This window comes from Chiroxiphia lanceolata, chromosome 2 (genome assembly GCF_009829145.1).
Source record: "Chiroxiphia lanceolata isolate bChiLan1 chromosome 2, bChiLan1.pri, whole genome shotgun sequence".
NCBI classification, from domain to species: Eukaryota; Metazoa; Chordata; class Aves; order Passeriformes; family Pipridae; genus Chiroxiphia; species Chiroxiphia lanceolata.
Genome location: NC_045638.1, coordinates 57,445,861 through 57,467,184, shown reverse-complemented (window position 1 = coordinate 57,467,184; position 21,324 = coordinate 57,445,861). Strand labels below are relative to the sequence as shown.

The window sequence follows — 21,324 nt, the reverse complement described above, 5'->3', positions numbered from 1 at the left end:
CTTGCGGCTTTTGGTGGGAGGCCAACAGGAGCAGCAAATCCTTTAGTCCCACTCCACCCTAGAGCTTTCAAATTCAAAATCATAATTAGATGAAAACCCAGTGTAGAATGAGACGTCTAGAAATCATCTGCCTTCCCTCTTATGAGGATGACTCTGGAACAAGTAACAGCAATTTACAGATGAATGTTGCTGTGAATTTGAATTCAACTTACTCTGGACTTACTGACCACCAAAACTCCCACCTCCATGCCCAGCTGTGAATGGAAACCCTAGGGCACACAAGTCAAATACTGTGTCTGAATCAGCAAGCTACTGGTGAAAGAAGACGATTCTCTAACACAGTGGGAAAAAGAAAAAACACCTCAAAATGTAAAAGAGCTGAGAGACTTCTTGCATTGGGGAATTGATTTCCCCCAAATTTTGTCAGGGCCTGATGAAGGAACATGGCAGTATATGCAAACTGCATCACGGTGCACAGAATGGATTGGAGATGATGAACTGAATTCAAACAACATGCAGTTATTGTAATCATCAACCTGATGAAACAAAACAAGTTGCTAAATCAAGTAGAGATCATAGAAATTTTACAAAAGAGAGCTGGTAAAAAAAATATTATGATTTTGGATTCTCGCTTACTGGTTGGCTAGCAAGTCTGCTTTAAACAATAATTGCGATAAGCATTTGCACAATTGTAATCTGCATGGCATTAAGTTGTGTTAGGAGGCTGATTGTGCAATCTGCAGGAGGAACTTGTGTAATGATAGCAAAGAAAAATAGTGAGGCTGATGAGTTCCGTCATAAAAACAAGCCCCAAATCCTCAAAGCGGCAAAATGAGATAAAGTTTTGATGATCAAGGAGCCAGCCCATTGTGGGTTACCACCAGCTCCCTACTTTGTGCAAACTAGAAGAAAGAAATGGAAGTACCTTGTCTTGGTGTGTAAACTGGCGCTGCACAGTGGGCAGCGAACAACACTTGAATCCCACATGCATCACTTCAGGAAAATTGTCTCTTGACAAAGAAAAAGAAGGGGAAGTTCAAGCAGCAAACTTATTAGGGGATGTTAACATCACCTCACCTGTGTATCAGTTTTGCTTTCCAGTACCTTGTCTGTTCTTCATTTCTCCACAGCATTGTCATGAGATTTGACCCACAAAAACAAAGCAAAAAGTCTGGGTGTCCTTCTGGGTTCCTTCTGAAAGCCTGTTCTTCAAAAATTATTTCCTGGAAAAGGAATTGGGCATTTACTTTTCAATGACTCCAACATAAAAGTCATTCTCCCCCTCTTTCTTTTCCCTCCAGACTTTGTCCACAGCTCGCTGGGACCACCAGACTTCATCTACTTTTAACTCATACCTCAACCACTTTCAGTGACAGATCATTTCTTCCACAAACCATTAATTGTTTCTTTATAAATGTACACAGCTTTGGGATGAAGTAATTTCCTTGTATTAAGTTTCAAAATCTTGAAGCTATTGCATACTGCAGCCCCTTTTGCAATCAATAGTAATTATGTGGATAACTCCAAATCATTATCTTCATAGAAGAAAAGACACTAAATATGAATACTGGGTATATTCTAATTACACTTTCACTAACCTGTTAGTCCATGAACAGATGCAGTCAAATCCCTTCAAACTAGTTCATCTTTTAGGTGCCCAGTGCTTGTCCAAGAGACAAACATACCATTAATTATTGACTCAAATCAAGACAAATATTAAAAAAACCACACACAGATCCAAAAAAAAAAAAAAACCAAAACAGGAAGAGAAACAACAAAAACAACCAGCCCATTTCTACTGTCTTCTAACCTTTCTCTCACTTTGGGTAGTCAAAGAAACAATCCCAGAGCCAGTCTTCCTGAGCCTGAACATCAACTCATACAAGAAGAAGAGTTTTGGTCTGCTTACAACAGCCATGACATATAAATTAAAAATTAAAAAAGGATTAATCCTCATAGCTTGCTCTACACTGACAAGGTCTTGCTCATTGTCTTACAGAGGTTTGATCACCATATCATCAATCTGCACTGGAAAGACAGTTTCTAACATCAAAACACCACCTGGTAAAGTTCTGCTCCTGTTCCACAGACGAAGCCAGCAGCACAGGTGAAAAGCTGGATTTTGCCGGAGTAACATCTCCCTTGAAGAACACTTGTACTGCAGCAATGACTGACAGGAGCATGATTTTCCACACACTTAGCCAAGGCAGTTAGAACAGGAAAACATTTTGCAGGGAGCAAGAGAGATGATCCCAACATGTGGAAAAACCCTGCGCTGTGAGCCACCTGTTTTGCAGCCAGCTATGGGCTATGGGAGCAAATTCTGAGCTGGGAGCAGATGCTGACCCAGCTTTGGGGTCCTGACCAGAGTGCCCTTTGGATCCCTTTTTTACCATGGGAGGCCACCAAGGGCCAAGTAGGGGATGGGGGCCAGTCTGGGATGGGGCAGCTGTGGAGGGACGTCCCGGGAATGGGGCAGCATGACAGCCACGTCTGAGCACCCGGTGACCCCAGACAAGTGATCCCCTGCTGGGCAGAGCGGAGGGGAGGGGGGGGGGGAAGGGGTGTGAGGTGTATGTTGTGAGGGCACCACAAGGTAAGAAAGGCATTAAGCTGTTAGAGAATGTTCAAAGGAGGGCAACGAAGATGGTGAAGGGCCTGGAGGGGAAGCCGTATGAGGAGCGGCTGAGGTCACTTGGTCTGTTCAGCCTGGAGGAGACTGAGGGGAGATCTCATTGCAGTCTACAAGTTCCTCATGAGGGGAAGAGGAGAGGCTGACACTGATCTCTTCTCTGTGGTGACCGGTGACACGACCCGAGGGAATGGCACGAAGTTGTGACAGGGGAGTTTTAGGTTGGGTATCAGGAAAAGGTTCTTCACCCAGAGGGGGGGTGGGCACATGGAACAGGCTCCCCAGGGAAGTGATCACAGCACCAAGCCTGACAGAGTTCAAGAAGCGTTTGGACGATGCTCTCAGGCACATGGTGTGACTCCTGGGTCTGTCCTGTGCAGGGCCAGGAGTTGGACTTCGATTATCCGTATGAATCCCTTACAACTCAGCACAATCCCTGACCCCGTATTCCAGCGTTAACCCCCCGGTCCTGAGGGCAACCCGACCCCTGATGAGAGCCACCGCCCCCCCAGCCAACCCCGCCCCCGGCTCCCTCGCCGCTGCCCATTGGCCGAGCTGCCCGCCCGTCAGCGCCGTTGCCGTGGGGACGGCACCGCCCTGCGGGAGGAGCGGCCGCCATGGGGGCGGGGCCGCCATGGGGGCGGAGCGGGGCCGGCGGGGGGCTCCGGGCGGCTTCGGCACCCATGCACGGCGCGGAGGAGGCGGCGGCGGGGGGGCCGCGGGCGAACGCGGCGACCACGGCAAGCACAGCGAGCACGCAGACCGACAGCATGGCCGGTGAGCCGGGCTGCGGGGGGGGCGGGCCGGGGCCTGCCCCGCCGTGAGGGGGCCCTGTCCCCGCCGCGCTGACGGCGGGGCGGGACAGGGGGGTGTGAGGGAGTGTGCGCTGACCGGCCTCCCGCGGGTCTCTCCTCACCCGCCGCGTGCTCCCAGGTGTTTAACGAAATGCCTCGGTTTGTCCTCTCCTCAGGAGGCTCTTCCCGCCTTCCTGGGGCTGTTCGGAGCCCCCTCCTTCCCCTTCCTTTGCTGCTGCTTCAGAGAGTTCTCCTGCCCCTCAGTGGAGATATAGATAGATAGACAGATAGATATACACACACATATATGCATACATATATATACACATAAACATACATATATAAAGAGCATATATACGCACTATATATACTATATATATGTATACACACTATATATGTACATATAAAGTGTGTCTGTATATATAAAAAGTGTATATATACTTAGATATATAAAGGATGCATATACTTATATGTATAGTATATATAAGCATATATATACCTATATATAAGAATATATACTTTATGTATACAGTTTATGTATACTATATCTAGTGTATATATATAAAGTGTATATATATATATATATATACTTATATATATTATAGTATATGTAAGCATATGCATATATATGCAAGAAAGTATATCTATACATATATCTCCTCCCTCCTCCCCCACCCCTGCTTGGCAGCACCCTTCTCCATAAGGGCCTTTTGATAACATAAGCTTGTATTTTGCTTCCCCATCCCCATCACAATGATCTCTTTTTCCTCTCCTATACCATGTGTATTTGATAAGTATAATAAAATGCAATGTGCATAAGAACACTTGCCTTCTAAGGGGTGTTTTCACTAACCCCTACAGCAGGGCCCAAGTACGGATTTAGTAGAGAGCAACTTCCTCACAAGGCTGGGAGTGCCCAGATGAAGCAGATTCTGACAGATTTCATAGATCCCATCGCTGCGGTCCCGGGGAGTGGTGTGTGCATACAGATGTGGTGTATATATAGCTCCCACACTAAGCACCTTGACAGGGCTGTCAGGCCTCTGATGGGTAAATGGGTTTTGTTTCTTTGTAGTTTTATGGAAATCCTGCTTCCAAGCAAGCAAAAATGATGAACACTGAAAATAGGTTTTAGTTTCCATTTCCCAGGCAGTACAGTGACGTCACCAATGTCTTTCTCCTTGATAGTGTCAAAGCACTTCTTATAAGCCTTACAGGCTTTGGACTAAGAACTTCTGCATTACAAACATGGCATAATCCTGTATCTGAGTCATGTCTGGATGGGCAGTGCCCTGCTCCTGTTTGCTTGCAAGTGCAGGAGCAGTGGAGTTTTCGTCACTAGCCTTCACAGCATGCTTTCCCTGGAGCATGCTTTGCCTCACTGAAGCAGGATTCCTAACCCGGAGGAATAAAATCATACCTTTGTGTGAAGTAGGGAAGCTGTGGGTTTAATGCACCTGAAAAGAGCACTCCTTTTATACTTGGTTTTACTCTCAGTAGCAGAGAGCCTGATTCCTTTACTTCCCCAATCTTCTGTAGTTGCTTGAAATTCTGTAAGATGTCTTTTGCCTTTTTTCTGGTTCACTTTAATCAGCAATCTTTGTTGAACCTAAAGGAGTGTTTAAGTACCTAAGTGAGTAAAGATACAAACACATAGATATAATAACTGTAACCACAGGTCTTTCCTTTTTCATCATAATATTCTCCTGCTTCTCATTACAAATTCATGTCAACTCACAGCAGTGATGTGAACTTGTACATTCTTCAGTTTGTTTCCCGTGTGTTTTGACAGGTTGCATTCAGGTTAGGTCCAAGAAAACAAACAGTAATTAAAACTTTTTTGTAATGTATTCTGTTTTAAGTCTACTCTGTTTGTCAAATTGTAATCCATGAGGGTATATGTATGAGCTGGTATAAGTTGCTTTGTTTCTTTTAACCTACCATCTGGGAACTGTACCTGCTTGTGCTACGACAGTAGTGTGTGCTGCCTGCCATATACATTTTGAGCACACCTTGTACCCCTTCCAGTGCTTGTGTGCAGTGGAATAGCAGAGCTGAACAGCCTAAGGAGTAGTGAACAATGTGGCATCAGATGGTGCTGCTCACAGGCCTATATTAGCTTTCCAAACCCACACTTCTATGTCAAAAAAAAAGCTGCCAAAATACTGTCTGAAAATGGTATTTCAGTCATGGATTCCATATGTTTATCTGCTGTCCTAATTGTTTTGGTTCACAGACATGTCATTAAATGAACCCTCTCCCCCACCCAAGCAATCTTAGTATGTGATTATATCTCTTCCAAACTGCTGGAACTACTTAAAGAATGTTTCCCTCTATTGTATTCTATTCTTGTCTCTGCCTTTTCCCCCTTTGCAAAAACTGTAACGTTTGTGGGAAAGGACAAAACCAGAAATAATACTATTGTCAGACAGCACACACTAGACCTGCAGAGGAATATGTGTTCATTACAGCCCTCTGTAAGCACCCCTGAAATAGGGACTGGAACTTTTTTGAAGACTTAATTACCTTCTTTCCAAGTATGAGGCAAGACAGCTTCACATCTGGAACAGTGCAAGCTTTGCTGAGCAGTGCAGTACTTCCTCCTTTTTCCTTTGTGGGGTGCTCAGTACTGCTGAGCACTGGTCCTCACAGGACCATGTCCAGATTTTGAGTAGTAGCACAGCACAGTGCAAGTTGGTGGTCCAAGAAGGGATTCTTTGCCACCTCTTTGGTTATTTTGTCAGAAGTGACAGCCTGAGCAAAAGGTTTAAATTTTTGTAGAAATCTAACCAAAATCTGGTTAGTAAAAGTCCAGAAGCAGGATCTCCACAACTGATGTAACTGGAAGGTTTCACAATGGCTGCCCAGGGAAGTGGTGGATTCTCCATCCCTGGAGGTTTTTAAGATGAGACTGGATGGGGCACTTAGTGCCATGGTCTAGTAACCATGGCAGTGTTGGATCAAGAGTTGGACTTGATGATCTCAGAGGTCCTTTCCAACCCAGCTGATTCTATGATTTTATCCTCTCTTGCTGCAGGTGTCAGTGTAAGATCATGATGCATGCCTAGGTGTTTCTGCTCTCTTTTGTGGTGAGCCTGAAGCTGAATCAGAAGCTATGTCTCAGATTCTGTAACCATCTGTGAACCATTTGAGCACATTAAGTTATGTGGGATCTGATGATCTGATCTGTGATTTCTGCTCTTCACCTCTTAGTAGAATTAATTCACTGAATTTCAATGAAAGCTTCGTCACTTCCTCTTGTTGCACAGATCTGATCTCTGCATCCAGATGTGTGCATCCTGAGTGACTGCCCTGAAGAGGACTATGTGGATTTAGCTGCTGAAACAGCAGAAGGGGTTGATGAACCAGCTTCTGTAGCAGCTGTGGTGTAGAAGACTTGAAAAACAATGTTCAGTAATGTGGAGTTTCTTTATAAATATTCTCTAATAAATACTTCCTTTTTCCTTCAAATGACAGGTCAAATGCCAAGACTTTCTAAGGTCAATCTTTTTACTTTATTGAGTCTCTGGATGGAGCTCTTTCCCTCGTCTGAACAATGGAAAAAATCACAGGTAAAATGTCTATACTTACTGTTAATTGGTCTTTCTGAACAGCTCCTGCAATGAACTTAACCCAACTGCTCTTGACAGATAGTCCAGACAAAAAAAAAAACAAACACCCCCCCCCAACAACAACAGCAAACTAGTAAACTTTTTGCAATTATTTCTTAGAAGTACAAAAAAATCCAGTGGTGGGAGAAAAGTAGCAAAATGAGTGAATAGCATGCTATTTCTGAAAAACTTTGAAATACAAGATATATTCCCAAGGGGTGAAGCAAGCACTAAAAAATGGTGGGTATTTTAAAGAGCATAACAAAGGAGGAATGGTGTATACCGTGTGTATGCTAATTATGACTTTAAAGTCAGTGTAGTCAATGGTGTACTCTTTTAGAATTACAATGTCATGATTGTAGTAGATCAGTTCTCTTATACAGTGGAGGTGCACACAACTACTTGAATGTTTGCTGCTAAAGGACTTGCAGGTAACTAGTGACAATGAAAAGAAACTGTGCTTGAGAATGGGTCTTCTAAATAGCAGCCTGTTACTGTTACACTTCGAAGTAGAGGGGCATTTTCGGGGACAGGGTGTTTCCTTTTGTGATCAGACTTCTTATTGCACTATTTAAAATGATTACTACGTTTTGCAGAGCATACCCCTATGCTAAGATCCATAGCACATTATCAGCCAGGGCAAGGAAAGATAGGAAAATTACTTGAGTGAAAATTAGGCCTAATTTTCAGAGCTTGGTGTGCTAGATCTGAAAGAAGCGTAGACAAGGAGCACCAGACAGACTTCAAAAGCAGTTTGAAATTCAGTAATTCAGTCAGGAATGGCTCTTGGGTTGTAGGTAGGGCTTTCGTACAGCCTCACTTCTGTAACCACAAAGCAACTGAGTAATTTACAGATCTAAGGCAACAGTGTTCAGTAGCAGCTGGATTGTCTAATGAGATCTGTTTCACCAGCTTCATCAAACTAGCTTGTATCCAGTTTCCTCACAATACGTGGGAATTCAGTTGTAATAGCTCTTGTGTGTGGTATACAGAGCTTTTTCATTGAAGATCCTTTAGAACTAGGATTCATTTCCGTTAAGGAAGAGACTGAAATACAGCTAGAGAAGCTATTGGCTCCCTCAGTGGTCAAGCTTAAGACAGAAATTAAATTTATGAGCATTTCCAGATGCTGGCTGATTCAGAGGGGATTTCAGCTATAATTGACAGAATCTTCTTTACTCCTTCTGGGTTTTGTTATGAGCAAAACAATGACAAGAAAAAATCAGGAATTTGTGACAAGTTCCTATTTGGAGTTTGAAACAAGCACTGGTGTTAACAGGCATATGTGAAAAAAAAAAAACCAACAACAACAAAAAATGTGTAGGAAAGTGTATCAGAGATTGTTTAATGGTTCATATTACAACTTGTACTGAAGAACTCTGCTGCTGGTTGTGTGTTGTTACCCAAGGAAGACCTCTAACATCTCTGTGGTCTTCATGTTGAAAAAAAGTAAAATAATAATAATAGTAATGCATTTTTCTGTAGGTGAAGAAGAGTGGTCTAGTTGTGGTGAAAAACATGAAGATTATTGGTCTTCACTGTTCCAGTACAGACTTGCATGCTGGCCAGATTGCACTCATTAAACATGGATCAAGACTTAAAACCTGTGATCTTTATTTTTCCAGAAAACCATGTTCAACTTGTTTAAAAATGATTGTAAATGGTAAGCAATGACTGTAGTAGAATAGGAGTAAATGTTATGCTCGTGGTGCATGCTATCGGAAAGCCTGTTTTCTTTTTGGACTCTCCCATTTGTGAATGCCAGTCCCTAACTTGTGTAGACTGCACTGATATTTTCCAAGAGTCAGTGTACATCTCCTGGAGCTGATGGTCAAGACACTAGGGTTTGCTCCCGAGAGCCTGTTTCTCTGTGCAGCTGTTATTATTGGTGGTCCTTTGTCTCTCAGGTGGGCTGCACTGCTGAGATTCTGACGTACCTGTTGCACTTTGCCAGAGCATCCCTAAGCCTGATGAAAAGGCCTAGGTTGCTACATTTTTCCTTGCCTTCCCATGGCTTGTTAGTAACACTGGAGGAAGGGTGGGTTTTATGAGAGAGAGAAATCACAGGGAGTACTTAAGGGTTTCCTTTTCTCAAGGGAGATGAAGACAAGCCAGATTATTCACTTCCTGAAATTCTGGGGCACACCCCTTCTGCAAATATTGATTTTTAATCTCAGCAGCAACATCTATTAGTGCTAACTTTTTTTGTGTGTTACTAATGTAGCTGTTGTAGGTAAGATGCAAAATTAGGCTGTCACAAAGATCTTAGAACTTGGGAAACTCCAATTTTTGTCTATAGTCTGATTATCAAGCCAGATAACCCCTTGATACTTGTATCTACCAGCATTTTTCTGTCCAGACTCACCTTAAACAGCACTCGGGCCTTAGAGGAGTAAAACCAGGGTTAGGCAATAGTGTGTTGAATGTTTTATGTTCCACTGTGCTCGCATGGTTCCTTTTGCTGCATTATCTTCTCTTCCAGCTGGGGTGAACAGGATTTCTTACTGGCCTGCAGATCCTGAAATCAGCTTGCAAAACGAGGCGTCCAATCCCGCGAGTACTGATGATGCAAAGTTAGATGCCAAAGCAGTAGAAAGACTGAAATCAAATAGTCGTGCTCGTGTGTGTGTGCTGCTTCAGCCTTTGGTGTGCTATATGGTGCAGTTTATTGAAGAAACTTCCACCAAGTTTGATTTTATTCAGAAAATAGCAAAATCACAGCCTGACTGTAATACTGACTTTTATACTGCGTGTAGACAAGAGAGAATAAAAGAGTATGAAAGCTTATTCCTAATTTCAAATGAAGAAATGCACAAGGAAATATTGATGACAATGGGACTGGAGAACCTCTGTGAAAATCCATACTTCAGCAACCTTAGGCAAAATATGAAAGATCTTGTCTTGGTCTTGGCAACAGTGGCTGCCAGTGTCCCCGTCTTTGGATGTTTTGGATTTTACAATTGTGAATCACCAAGAACAAATGAAACAGACGAGCAGTGTTTGCCCCAAGACATTGCAAGGCACTGTATGATACAAGCCAGGCTCCTTGCATATCGGACAGGTGAGTTGTTACAGCAGTGGAACAAGGATGGGTCTCATGAGTAGAGAAAGTTCCTGATTTCAGTCTTATTCTTCCAAATGCTTCCTTGAGCAAGCTGTGGAACTCCATTCCTACATGTGTGAAACAGGTGCAGCAGTAATAAAGAGGCCACAGGGGTACATAGTATTGTGTGTGAAAGCTTTTCAAGAGAAAATCAGTGCAGGTATTTCACATACAGTGCTGGCAAACCCTGCCCTGCCAACGTGTCCAACATCCTACTGAAAACAGAACAGAATGACATTTACATTCTTCAAGCTGCTCTGAGGCTCTTTTTACTGAGGTTTCACAAGATGCTTCTGTTATCAAATAAATGCCAATATTTCAAGCAGATAATGTACACTTCAGAAAAAAAGCAGTGAAATAATATCCTTTCAGTAGGGCATTAAGTACAGTTATATCAAATCTCCTAGTTCTAATCTTATTAGTAGAAGTGCTTATACATCTGATGGGTGGGTTTTTTTTTGCACAGATGCTGTAGTTTTATGTACAGGCTTCTGGGGTGGAAGGATATTTATTACTCTCTCTTGATAGAGATGATTTCTGTTCGCTACTTTATTCTCTCTGGGTAGCCACGTAGTAAACCAATAAGTTCTTCCAGAGAACAGAATATGAAGATGTAAAACTCTGTGGTACTCCTTAGTGATGTTTTTGTCCTCCAGATATGATAGCTGCTTTTTCTAAACCATTGTAAACAAATAGAGAGTACATATATAAAGGTTAAACCAAAACCAATCCCCCAGTACACACACACACAAACCCAACTTATCAAGTTAGGTACCCTCCACAGATTTGGTCTCCAAAAATTGCAGAGGAGATTGCATTTTTTAGATGCAATTCAGAAGTTTTACGGAACCAGTTGTGAGTTCTTTGTACAGTTACTGTTGTACTGAACAAGCTGGAATAGCCAAGCTTGAGTAAAAATTCAAAAAATTCAGTTTTATGTGTGGTTTTTACCCTGGACTCAGGTCTGTTTTTTGAGGAAACTCTTATTCCACTTTAATCCTGTAATAAAATTAAAACAAATAGCAGCCCCCCACACACATTTAGATGCTTTACATTATTATATAGATGGATATAAGGGGAGCAGGATCATAGGATATTTTCTATGTGCTGATGATAATCAGTGATTATCATTTTCGTCACTTCATCAGTGGCTAATAAATATGCAGAATATAAAAAAAGTTCCCATAAAATACATCTTTGGCAGGAAAGACCCTTTTTGAGTGATTCAATATGGTAGTGATACTAGGGATGATGGAAATGATTAATAGAAACAGTGTGTTCTACAATATCAATCAATGGAAGCCTGAAACATTTTTTCTCCTTGATATGCTCTGTTTTAATTGGTCAAGACTCTCATCAGTCGCTACTGTGGAGGATTTCCAGGTTCCGTAAAAACCTTCCAAGTCACATAATGAAAGTTGGATACCAGTTTTCCTGCAGTGGTGATATAACACACACCCCAAAATCCAGTGGTTAATATTTTATCTCTGAATTTGGTATAAAATACAAATAATTTTGATAGGAATTCAGACTGCAGAACCATAAACGTAAAGAATGGCAGAAATAAAGTAATTAGATTAAGTGGTAAACAATAAGAAGGTTTTTATCAGTTTGCTGTCTCACATCAGTGAACCTGTCCACGTACATTCTTGGCACACATTTTCTTACCTATGTGTTGGTTGCTTTGTTGCATTTTCGAACAAATGCACACAACTAAGTCTCAGAATGACTGCCTTGCAGTTAAAGCACACCCTGCTTTTACAGGAGACTCATATGATTTCAAAACTCTTAATCTTTCTGCATTTCTTTCCTCCTGTCCACAAAGCAACAATAAATGTTATTCCTTGCTCTAAGATGTCATATGTTAATGTATAGGTAACTCGGAAGTGCTTTATTTGTTATTTACTCCTAAAATGTTATGTATTTTAGAGGATCATAAGACAGGAGTTGGAGCTATTATTTGGGCAGAAGAAAAATCAGTAAGTATTGAAAAAGTTACTTTTTCTTGCACTCAAAACTCATACATTTGCTTTGAACTTTTTATTTACCATTATACACCTCTGTTTTTCATGCAAACACACAGCACGATAGAAAGCTTGCACTTCTCGTGCTTTAGTAACTAAGTTAATGACACTGTTATGCTTTTAGATGAAGGGGAAATATAAATGATTTTAGTAACTACTACAGTATCTCCACCTGGACTTTCAGTGTGCCTGCTTCCCTAGTCATTGTCAGTTATTCCAGGTATCCTGGCTACAAGGTTTTGCCACAGCTGCTGATTGGGCAGCGTGTGCCTACTCTCCATGATCCCTCTTTGCAGCTTTTTTTTGGAGAGGTCTCAGTGCCATTATAGCTTGACAATCTCTTGAGGATATTTGTTGTACTTGAAATGCTGTACTGGCTTTAGCACTTTCCTTTTTGCATGAGAGTGGTATTTTTCTGCAGATATTGTTATGGCGCTTTTTCCCATCCAAACATAAAGGTTTTATTTCTTTATGTCTCTGATTATGCATGTTACCAGTCCCAGGAAGCTTCATTCTTCATGCAGGTGCAACATACTCTTCATTTGTTTTTAGCATCCAGTCATCAGCTGCTTACTGTTGTTTTGTTTCTTGTTCTGGTTTCAGTTGCTGTTTGCTACTTATGGGCCCACTGGCCGCTGGGTCTGTTGAGAGGGAGGTGAAACACCATCTCTGGCACATCAGGGATGAACTCCAGTTGTCTTTAATTTTATACATTGCAGACTAAGCCCTTCAGATTTCTTGTCACTGCTATCAGTATTACTTGCCAAAAGGAAAGCCTCTAAAGCCTGATGCAGCGTAACTGAGACGTTACACTTTGCCTGTGCAGGTCCTACAGAGCTCAGTGGAAAAGCTCCATACAGACATGGAGCAGTTTGCAAGAGCTGAGCTCTCTTTCAACTGCTGCAACTTGGCTGAACTGATAATGTGACAGCATACATTGCACAGCGCTTTGACTTAGAACAGTTTAAATACCTCCAAATTTGATGCTTTGCTTACTGTTGCAGAGAAGCTGTGATGGAACAGGAGCAATGTGCTTTGTAGGCTGTGGTTACAATGCCTTTCCCGCTGGATCTGAATATGCTGATTTTCCACACATGGATGATAAGCAAAAAGATCGTGAAATCAGAAAGTTCAGATATATTATACATGCGGAGCAGAACGCCTTGACATTCAGGTAAATGGGCTTATTTTTACCACTGAAAAGAATGAGATGGTTCAGAAAGAATTCCATGGCAAATGTGTGTCATGGTTTAAGCCCAGCTGGCATCTGAGCACCGCACAGCTGCTGGCTCTCCCCCCCTGTCCTGGTGGAATGGGGAGGAGAATCAAAAGTAAAACTTACAGGTTGAGATGAGAACACTTTAATAATTGAAACAAATTAAGATAATAATAGTAATACTAATAAGGAAAAAGTGATGCACAATACAGTTGCTCACCATTCACTGATCAATGCCAGAACCCCTCTGGGTAATTCTCCCAATTTACATACTGGACATGACACTGTGGTATGGAATATCCTTTTGGTCGATTTGGGTCATACATCCGCCTTCTTGTGCAGCTCCTCCTTGGCAGAATATGAGGCACAAAAAAAGTGCTTGATTCAAGGTAAGCACTTCTTAGCAACAACTAAAATGTCAGTGTGTTATCAACATTATTCTCCTACTAAATCCAAAGCACAGCACTGTACCAGCTACTGAGAAGAAATTAACTTTGTCGCAGCCAACACCAGGACAATGCATGATGTCACTGTGATGAAGTGTGGGTTGCAATCACAGCCTTGTTTATGCCTGTGATGTAGAACTTGGATGTATGTGGAAACCAGCCAACTCCTGGGGTTTCTTCAGACTTCTCAAGTGAACCTGGTTTTTGAAGGATATTCACTCCTTCAGTTACTATTCCATACAAGCTACTGCCTCTGCTTCCTGCTAGACCATGCTATAACCTGAAATACAGAAGTGTGGCAGTTGATGAGGCTTCCAACAATGATATGTGTGGAGACGTGGAATGAGTGTTTTGTTCACAGATAGTAAAACCAAACCAGATACCATTGTGTACTTGTGCACTTGATAAGGAATAAGATGCTTCTGAGAGTAGATAACACTTCTTTGCTTCCTCTTCTGAGGTGTCAAGTTTGTCACAATTCAAAGCCATCAAGATACGAACTCTGAAATTCTGTTTTCTGACTGCTTGTAGATGTCGAGAAATAAAGCCAGACGAGAGAAGCATGATATTTGTGACAAAGTGTCCATGTGATGAATGTGTCCCTTTAATTAAAGGGGCTGGTATCAAGCAGATCTATGCAGGAGATGTTGATGCTGGAAAAAAGAAAGCAGACATATCCTATATGAAGTTTGGTGAACTTGAGGGTGTAAGCAAATTTACAGTAAGTGTCTAAATATAGTATATTCTAAAAACTGTGGGCAGAATTGATGGGAGAGTAGAGTGAGCAGTCGTCTGCAGCCAGCATAGGGGAGCACTGTGCTGTCCAGTCCGGTGAATGGAATTGAGAGGTTGCTCTGTCCCAGTACTGGGGAGAAGTGCTGTGTCATATGGCAGATGGTGGGGCCAAATGTCTCTATTTTCTGTATCTGCAGTGGGGATTTCCCTCTTCCTTTCTTGCTGTAGTTTGAGATGGTCTCTTCACACTCTAAAGTTCTCCAAAGCCTCCCCTGTCACAGCATGGCAGCTGATGTGGGAGATCACTGCATGATTTTGTTGGCCCTTCCAGCGGCTCCTGAAAGAGCTGCAGTGCATTTTGAAGGCAGCCAAGTGCACCTGCACTCAGTGCTCACCATGATGAACTGCAGCACTGTTGGTTTGAACAGGCTCATTTCCCCTTCTCAAGGGAGTCAATGTCTACCCATTCCTTATCAGTTAGTTATCCTCAAAGCAAGTGTGTGTTCAAGAGGGAGCCCTTCATTTTTCACCTCACCCCCAGTCATGCCTCACAGTGTAGGTCTTTAGGGTACTTTTCTTTCCTCCCTTTGCTCCTTATTCTGTCTTCTGGGATAAGTAAACGCTTTCTTCTTCTTTTATCAGTGGCAACTAAATCCATTGTACACTAATGCCCTTGAATTCCATGACCCTACAGCCAGGGAAAGTAAGTATTTTCTCATTAATTTATTTTATGACTGAAGTCAATAAGTGAGATCACGTTTTAAACAAACCTGAATTCCTCTGTGATTGATTAGTCTTAGTTAATCTTGTTTTCAATGAGTTAAATTTTGCTATGAAAACTTCTCTGAGTTTTTTGAATAAGTAGATGAACCAACTGTAAGTCAAAACCAAGCTTGTTTTAACAAATGCTTGGCATTGACACATCCGTCACAAAATCTAGTAATGCAGTTATCAAGGTCATTGCCATGCTGTTTTGCATATAGATCATTTCAGACTACTTCATCATGTTTTAAATTTTGTTCTATAAAGACTTTATATATTGTGTTCTATAAAGAGTGCCATTATTTTTCAGGAGAAATTGGACTCCTCCAAGTCATTTAAATATGTTCTGCAGAACATTTCAGTGCTTCTTATGTATTTGTGTGTATATACACGTGTATAATATAAAGGTCACAATATCCTTGTCATTGCACACCCTTTGTAGCAAGGGAGCTGTCATCTTCTGAAAACAGAGTTTAGATAAGTCTTTCTTTGAAGCCTTTTTGTGCTATAAAAGGGACCCGCCAGAGGCATCTTCTGTCAGCTACCAATCCTTAAAATGTTTCTCACCAAGAGGGGAAAATAACATGGGAAAAGCAGCTAAATAATTTTTGTGCTGCGAGCAGGAAGATACAGAGTGTAAAGATGGGGAGTTGGCAGTTGCTCGAAGCACTGAGTACCGTGATAGGGGCGTTAGAAAAGACTGAAGGTGTTTTTTGTGGCACAAGAACAGCCACATACTCCAAGCTATGTCCTGACATGTAGTGAGATGTGTTAGTGGAGAAGTCTCTTCATTAGCTACTTCCTTATGGGCTGAGGGAAAGGGAGAGGGAAGGGCTCAGAGCAGTGTTTATGCCACTACTGATCACTGCAAAATGTTAGGGCTTGTTTGTCCCTTCCTCTGTTAATGGTTTTTAGACCCAGCTGGAGAAAGATTCATCCTGGGGTACTTTGTTTGACGACCTTTAACAAGGCTCATTTCTCTAATGTTTTAATATGGTGTGCTTGCATTTTTAAACTGAACTGTTTTAAGTTGCTCTCTTTTCTTAATATGTTCCTCTTAGCTGTGCTTACTGTGTGTTCCTCTGTGAGGGAACTCCATCCCCTGCCCACCTCCTGTGTTATTCCAGTGTGCCTGTCTGTGTTGAGTATTTAGACTATACTTGCTATTGTATTAATGTTTGACGCATATTTTTTTCTTTAGATGGGGTCCAGAAAACAAAATCGCTGGATGACCAGCTGCACCAAAACAAGAAACTGTGTCTTGGTCACTATTGAATAATTAAGCACTTCTGCAGTCTTGCTTCATACTTTTTATAATACAGCCTGTTTGCACTTTCAAATAAGGAACAGTTTTATTTATTGTTTGGAAAGTGAATTTTAAAATACGTTTATTTATGATGTCTTTAATGTTTTATGGAATTAACTGAAGGTCTTTTTAATTTAGAAGCTCCTGGCGAAAAAATGCTGCTTGTATTTTCTGTGAAAGTAACTGGGTGGCTGATCATTGTTAACACATTTAAAAATATACTGAAAGTTTGTTGCTGATAGATCAGAGTAAGAGTAAAATGGTGTCTTATTTGCTTGGTGTATGGGTTGAAGGAATGGATTTCTAAGTTCTGGACTAGCAAAATGCAGAAATAAGCCCTAGTTCTTCAAATACAATGGTCAAGGGGATCTTCTAGGAAATGGTAGATAAATAATCACCAGCAACTCTTTCTGTTCCTGAAAGTGGCTTTTGCTTCTCAGTCTGCTCTGCAATATAACAGACACAAAACCATTGGGATAGCAATCATTGTTAGGTAAATGATTTGGATATCAATCTTGTCTCTCATACACACTGTCTTCCACCTACCATAGCAGCAGTTGTTTCGTGGTACTTGCCTTGCTGCTTTGTGTCCTTCCTCAAGTGCAGTCCATCTGATTTAATGAAGACAAAGATTAGCTTTGGTTTTTCTCAGCTTCTGGATGCAGGCCTAAAAGCATTCAGCTGTATGCATCTCACTGACCCCTACATAAATGTGAAGATCGCTAGCGTTTTGGTTTTGTTAATCTTCACTAGCAGGCTTCTAGGACTACTGAGGTGAATAAATTGCCAGTGTCCTGTTGTTTCTTAGATAGGATGATCTGTACCAGTGGAATAGTCCAAATCTTTTCAGGTGCCAATCTTTAATGTGGAGCAAGGGTGACATTAAAATGGCAGTGAAACTGCAGTCTAGTGCTTTTGCTAGTTTTGAGGGGGTAGGTAATGGGTAACCAGAACAATGAATTGTACCCATCTTTTGAAAGGTCTCTGTCCTAATTCCCGTCTGTTTCCTGCTTTGAATCTGACCTCTAGCTGTTTCTTTTAACAGATGCCTCAAGACTTTTTGTTAACTCCTCTGCTGAGCTCTCAAGTGCAAATACCATAACACTTTTTTCTGCTGCTGCTGGTAGGATACATGAACAGCCCTTTCCAGTTCTTTCATGCATTTTGTCTTTGCTGCCCTCCTTAAGGTCCTGGAAGGGGAATCGTCTTAAGATACTGCTGTAAGTTGTCTTTGTTTCTTTTAGGTTTTGGAAAAGCTTGGAACTAGACAGCAAAGCTGTGATTGGATAGTGTGCAGAGCACCCTTAAAGTGATATTATTATATGGAATTTGTGCTCATCCAGTTTGGATACTGGTCCTGTAATTTAAGGTACAGTTCTTGATGCTTGGAGCTGCAGGAAGGAGCTGTGCTTCCCCATGGCTCATAGCATAGTACCTGGACTTTAGAACTGGGGAATGCTTATATCCACTTACCATCATGAGAATTCACTCTTCCTGAAGCTGGAGAAGCTGCTGTTTCTCTGAGCCTGGTAAGACTGAAGGCTACTTCAGGGCTGCTGGTTGAGTGTGGTATGTGCAGGGCTGGCAGCAGCAATCTCACCAGGTGATTGGCTGACCTCCTTCACCACTGCTGCCTTGCCAAGTAGGATTCATACAGCTTCCTTTCCCAGGACGAGGTAGAGAGTGAAAGAGAAAAATCTGACCCTCTTTGTCAACTTAAGGGCGTGATGGTGAAATCCATTTTTGCATCACACCTCAAAAGACTGCTTTCTCACCGTAGCTCATGGGGAAATTGCTGAGCTGCCACTTCACCAGGTCTTGTAATCCAGTGCTGAGGAACCTAGGTCCTGAATCTAGGATGAGCAGATCCAGCTGCAAGGGGATTAAGTTGTTGATCTGGGTGCTGTATAAACCTCAGAAAGACAGGTTTTTTTCTCTGATCAAGGATTCTATAGTTTCATTGTTTGCATCTTTCATATGAGGATAAAGTCAAATGTTGCGGTTTCATAATAGGTTTTTAAATCATAAATATCTTACTTCAAGATATGTCCTCCTCACTTTTTATAAGGATCTTGTATTAGAATAATTACTCTTGGCTTTTTCACTGCCCAAATTAAAGTCTGCCCTACTCCACCCACTGAAACCTTCTGTTTTCCATAATCCACTGGCAATACTCTTATATTGAGGTAGAAGCAAGGAAAAAAACAGGGCCAGGTTTAAGTTTGATCCTCTTCAAGTTTTATACTGATCAGTCTGCTGGTATTAAAATCAGTAAAATCTGTGTCTTTATATGAACAGCTGAAATCAAAAAGACCCTGAAACATTATAAGTGGCCTGGATACACAGAGAAGTGGTCAAGATACAAGTCAAATATCACGCACATGAAATAACTACACTGCAGTAAACGCTGCTGGTAACCTGTACTTCAGGAGGACTTAAGATTCTACCTTTACTTTAAATAACTTTTTTTTTAAAAGAGGATTTTTTTACAAAATTTTCTGTGAAACTTGCAATTGCTTGTAAGGCTGAAGGCTTGGAAGCCTGGCTTTATTTGCGTCTTGCTGTATTCTACAGATTCCTCCAGGTGCTCACAAATTTCTGTAGGCTCTGATTATCAGTATAACCCTACTTCTTCAATTTTTACTGGAATTACAAAGTAGAGGCTATATCTTGGCCAACAGGAACAATGTAAATGGGGTTTCTCTCTCAGCCTGTGGACTCTGTAGGTGCTGCTGTGCTTGTCTGCTTACGAGGGAGAGCCATGGAAGATTGGACATCTCCTGCAGTGCTTATTTTGCAGATGAGCTCTAGGATGTTTGTTTCTTACGTAAAAATTACAAAGTATTTACTCAAGAAATGTTAAAGTTATATATTTTATATGTTGTTTGAAATTTCCATGTGCATTTTGTGTCTCTTCCATTCATTTCAGAACAATCATTTTAATTGCAGGTATTAACTATCAGTAATAATTTGGCCTCTTGACCAAGAATTACAGAAATTCACTGTTAATTGTCTGCCTTACAGCAAAACATGTTTTCTGCTAATAAATTAATCTGACAGTAAGTACTGAAGTGTATTTTTAAGTGCTTTGGATTATTAGGAACATTACGGAGTGCTTTGGAATGCTCACACCCCTTACTGGCCCAAAGCTCTCCTTGCTCCTGCAGCCCCAGCTGTTTGCTGAGCTGGATCACCTGCCTCTGCACTGCCTGAAGAATTTGTCTCAGCATGAGACTGTGCCTCCTGCCAGTCCCAGGGAAGGTCTGAGATCCCCCTCCTTGGGCCTGTGAGTATTAATTCCCTCTTCCTCAGGAGAGTAAGAAATGCCTCAGAGAGCACTGCATGAGCTACCACCTCCACAGGCTGTTCCGTGGTTGGAGAGGATCAAAGTCGGTGAAGCTTTGACCATCCAGCAGTAAATTGGTCCCTGCTGCACTTCCTGCTTTGCTGCCCTGGATTGCCTGTATGGGCACACGCAGGTGTCCCAGTTCCCAGTCACGCAGAGCAGAGCGGGATTGCTGTGGTGATCGGGGTCAACAGCTGTGAGAGTCTGTAGCATGAAGCAGGTGATGCTGGGGGTCTGACCCATCAGGGGTTTTACATCCATCTAGTTCCAGCCTGAGCACATGGGCTGAGGGCCTGATAGCCAGTGGAGTACATTAAGGGCTATTCCTACAGTTCGTTTTCCTGTTAATCTGAAAGGAATCCACTCAGTGCACTCCAAGACTGGCTTGTGTCACGGAGTCACATGCAGTAAGCAGGGGGATGCATTTCAGAAGTGCTTTTGAACTGAAATGTCATTGTAGAAACACAGTGAACAGTCAGTGGGACACAGCCAGGCTGGCAGTGGGACAGGCTTCCCAGAGCCATGTTTAACGTGGGAACTACTCTGAAAAACTTTGTAGTCCTCTCAATAGATTTTTTTGTTTCAGTCATTGTGCCTGCAAAAAAGACTTCAAATATCTGGCTTTAATTTGTTAGATCCAGTAAGTGACATTCCTTGGAGAATAGGAAACCAAAGAAGGCTGGTCAAGGCCAGGCCAATCAGTAATGGTGGTAGTGCCTCTGGGATAATAGATTTAAGAAGTGGGGGGAAGTTACTGCACAAGAGCAGTTGTAGCTGGAGAGAGGAGTGAGAATAGTCAAAAGAAACAGCCCTGCAGACACCAAGGTCAGTGAAGAAGGAGGGGCAGGAGGTGCTTCAGGAACCAGAGCAGAGTTTCCCCTGCAGCCCATGGTGCAGACCACGGTGAGGCAGCTGTGACCTTGCAGCCTATGGGGTTCTACAGGCAGAGCAGAGATCCACCTGCAGCCCATGGAGGATCCCAGCAGGTGAATGCCCAAAAGAGGCTCTGACCCGCTGGGATGCGTGAGCTCTATCAGGCTTCTGTCAGGACCTGTAGGAAGCCAGAGGAGATAGGAGCCCACACTGGAGCAGGTTTGCTGGCAGGACTTGTGACCTCGTGGGGATCCATGTCGGAGCAGCCTGTTCCTGAAGGAACAGTTAGTGAAGAACCGCAGCCCGTGGGAAGAACTCATGTTGAAGTTTGTGGAGGGCTGTCTCCCGGGGGAGGGATCCACGCTGGAGCAGGGGAAGTGTGAGGAGTCCTCCCTCTGAGGAGGAAGGAGCAGCAGAGACAACGTGTGGTGAACTGACCGCAGCCCCCCCATTCCCCGTCCCCTGCACCACTGCGG

At 42.4% G+C, this 21,324-nt stretch overlaps 1 protein-coding gene and 1 long non-coding RNA gene across 3 annotated transcripts in view; one reads left to right on the top strand and one right to left on the bottom strand.

Annotated features, from left to right (window-relative positions):
• Positions 1 to 3,131, bottom strand: part of LOC116782023 — a 32,211-nt gene extending 29,080 nt beyond the window's left edge. For both annotated transcript variants that reach the window (XR_004355064.1, XR_004355063.1), the window contains exons 1-2: positions 3,074 to 3,131; positions 1,105 to 1,223 (exon numbers count right to left, since the gene is read on the bottom strand). This is a non-coding gene — a long non-coding RNA (uncharacterized LOC116782023). The remainder of the gene's footprint in view (positions 1 to 1,104; positions 1,224 to 3,073) is intronic.
• Positions 3,132 to 3,293: 162 nt separating this feature from the next.
• On the top strand, positions 3,294 to 19,692 carry CDADC1 (cytidine and dCMP deaminase domain containing 1). Its single transcript, XM_032679738.1, has 9 exons — positions 3,294 to 3,409; positions 6,904 to 6,998; positions 8,523 to 8,700; positions 9,520 to 10,098; positions 12,070 to 12,119; positions 13,169 to 13,338; positions 14,358 to 14,547; positions 15,204 to 15,264; positions 16,525 to 19,692. Exons 1-9 carry the CDS (start codon positions 3,316 to 3,318, stop codon positions 16,596 to 16,598), a joined length of 1,491 nt encoding a protein of 496 aa, XP_032535629.1. The 5' UTR covers positions 3,294 to 3,315; the 3' UTR covers positions 16,599 to 19,692.
• Positions 19,693 to 21,324: the final 1,632 nt, after the last annotated feature.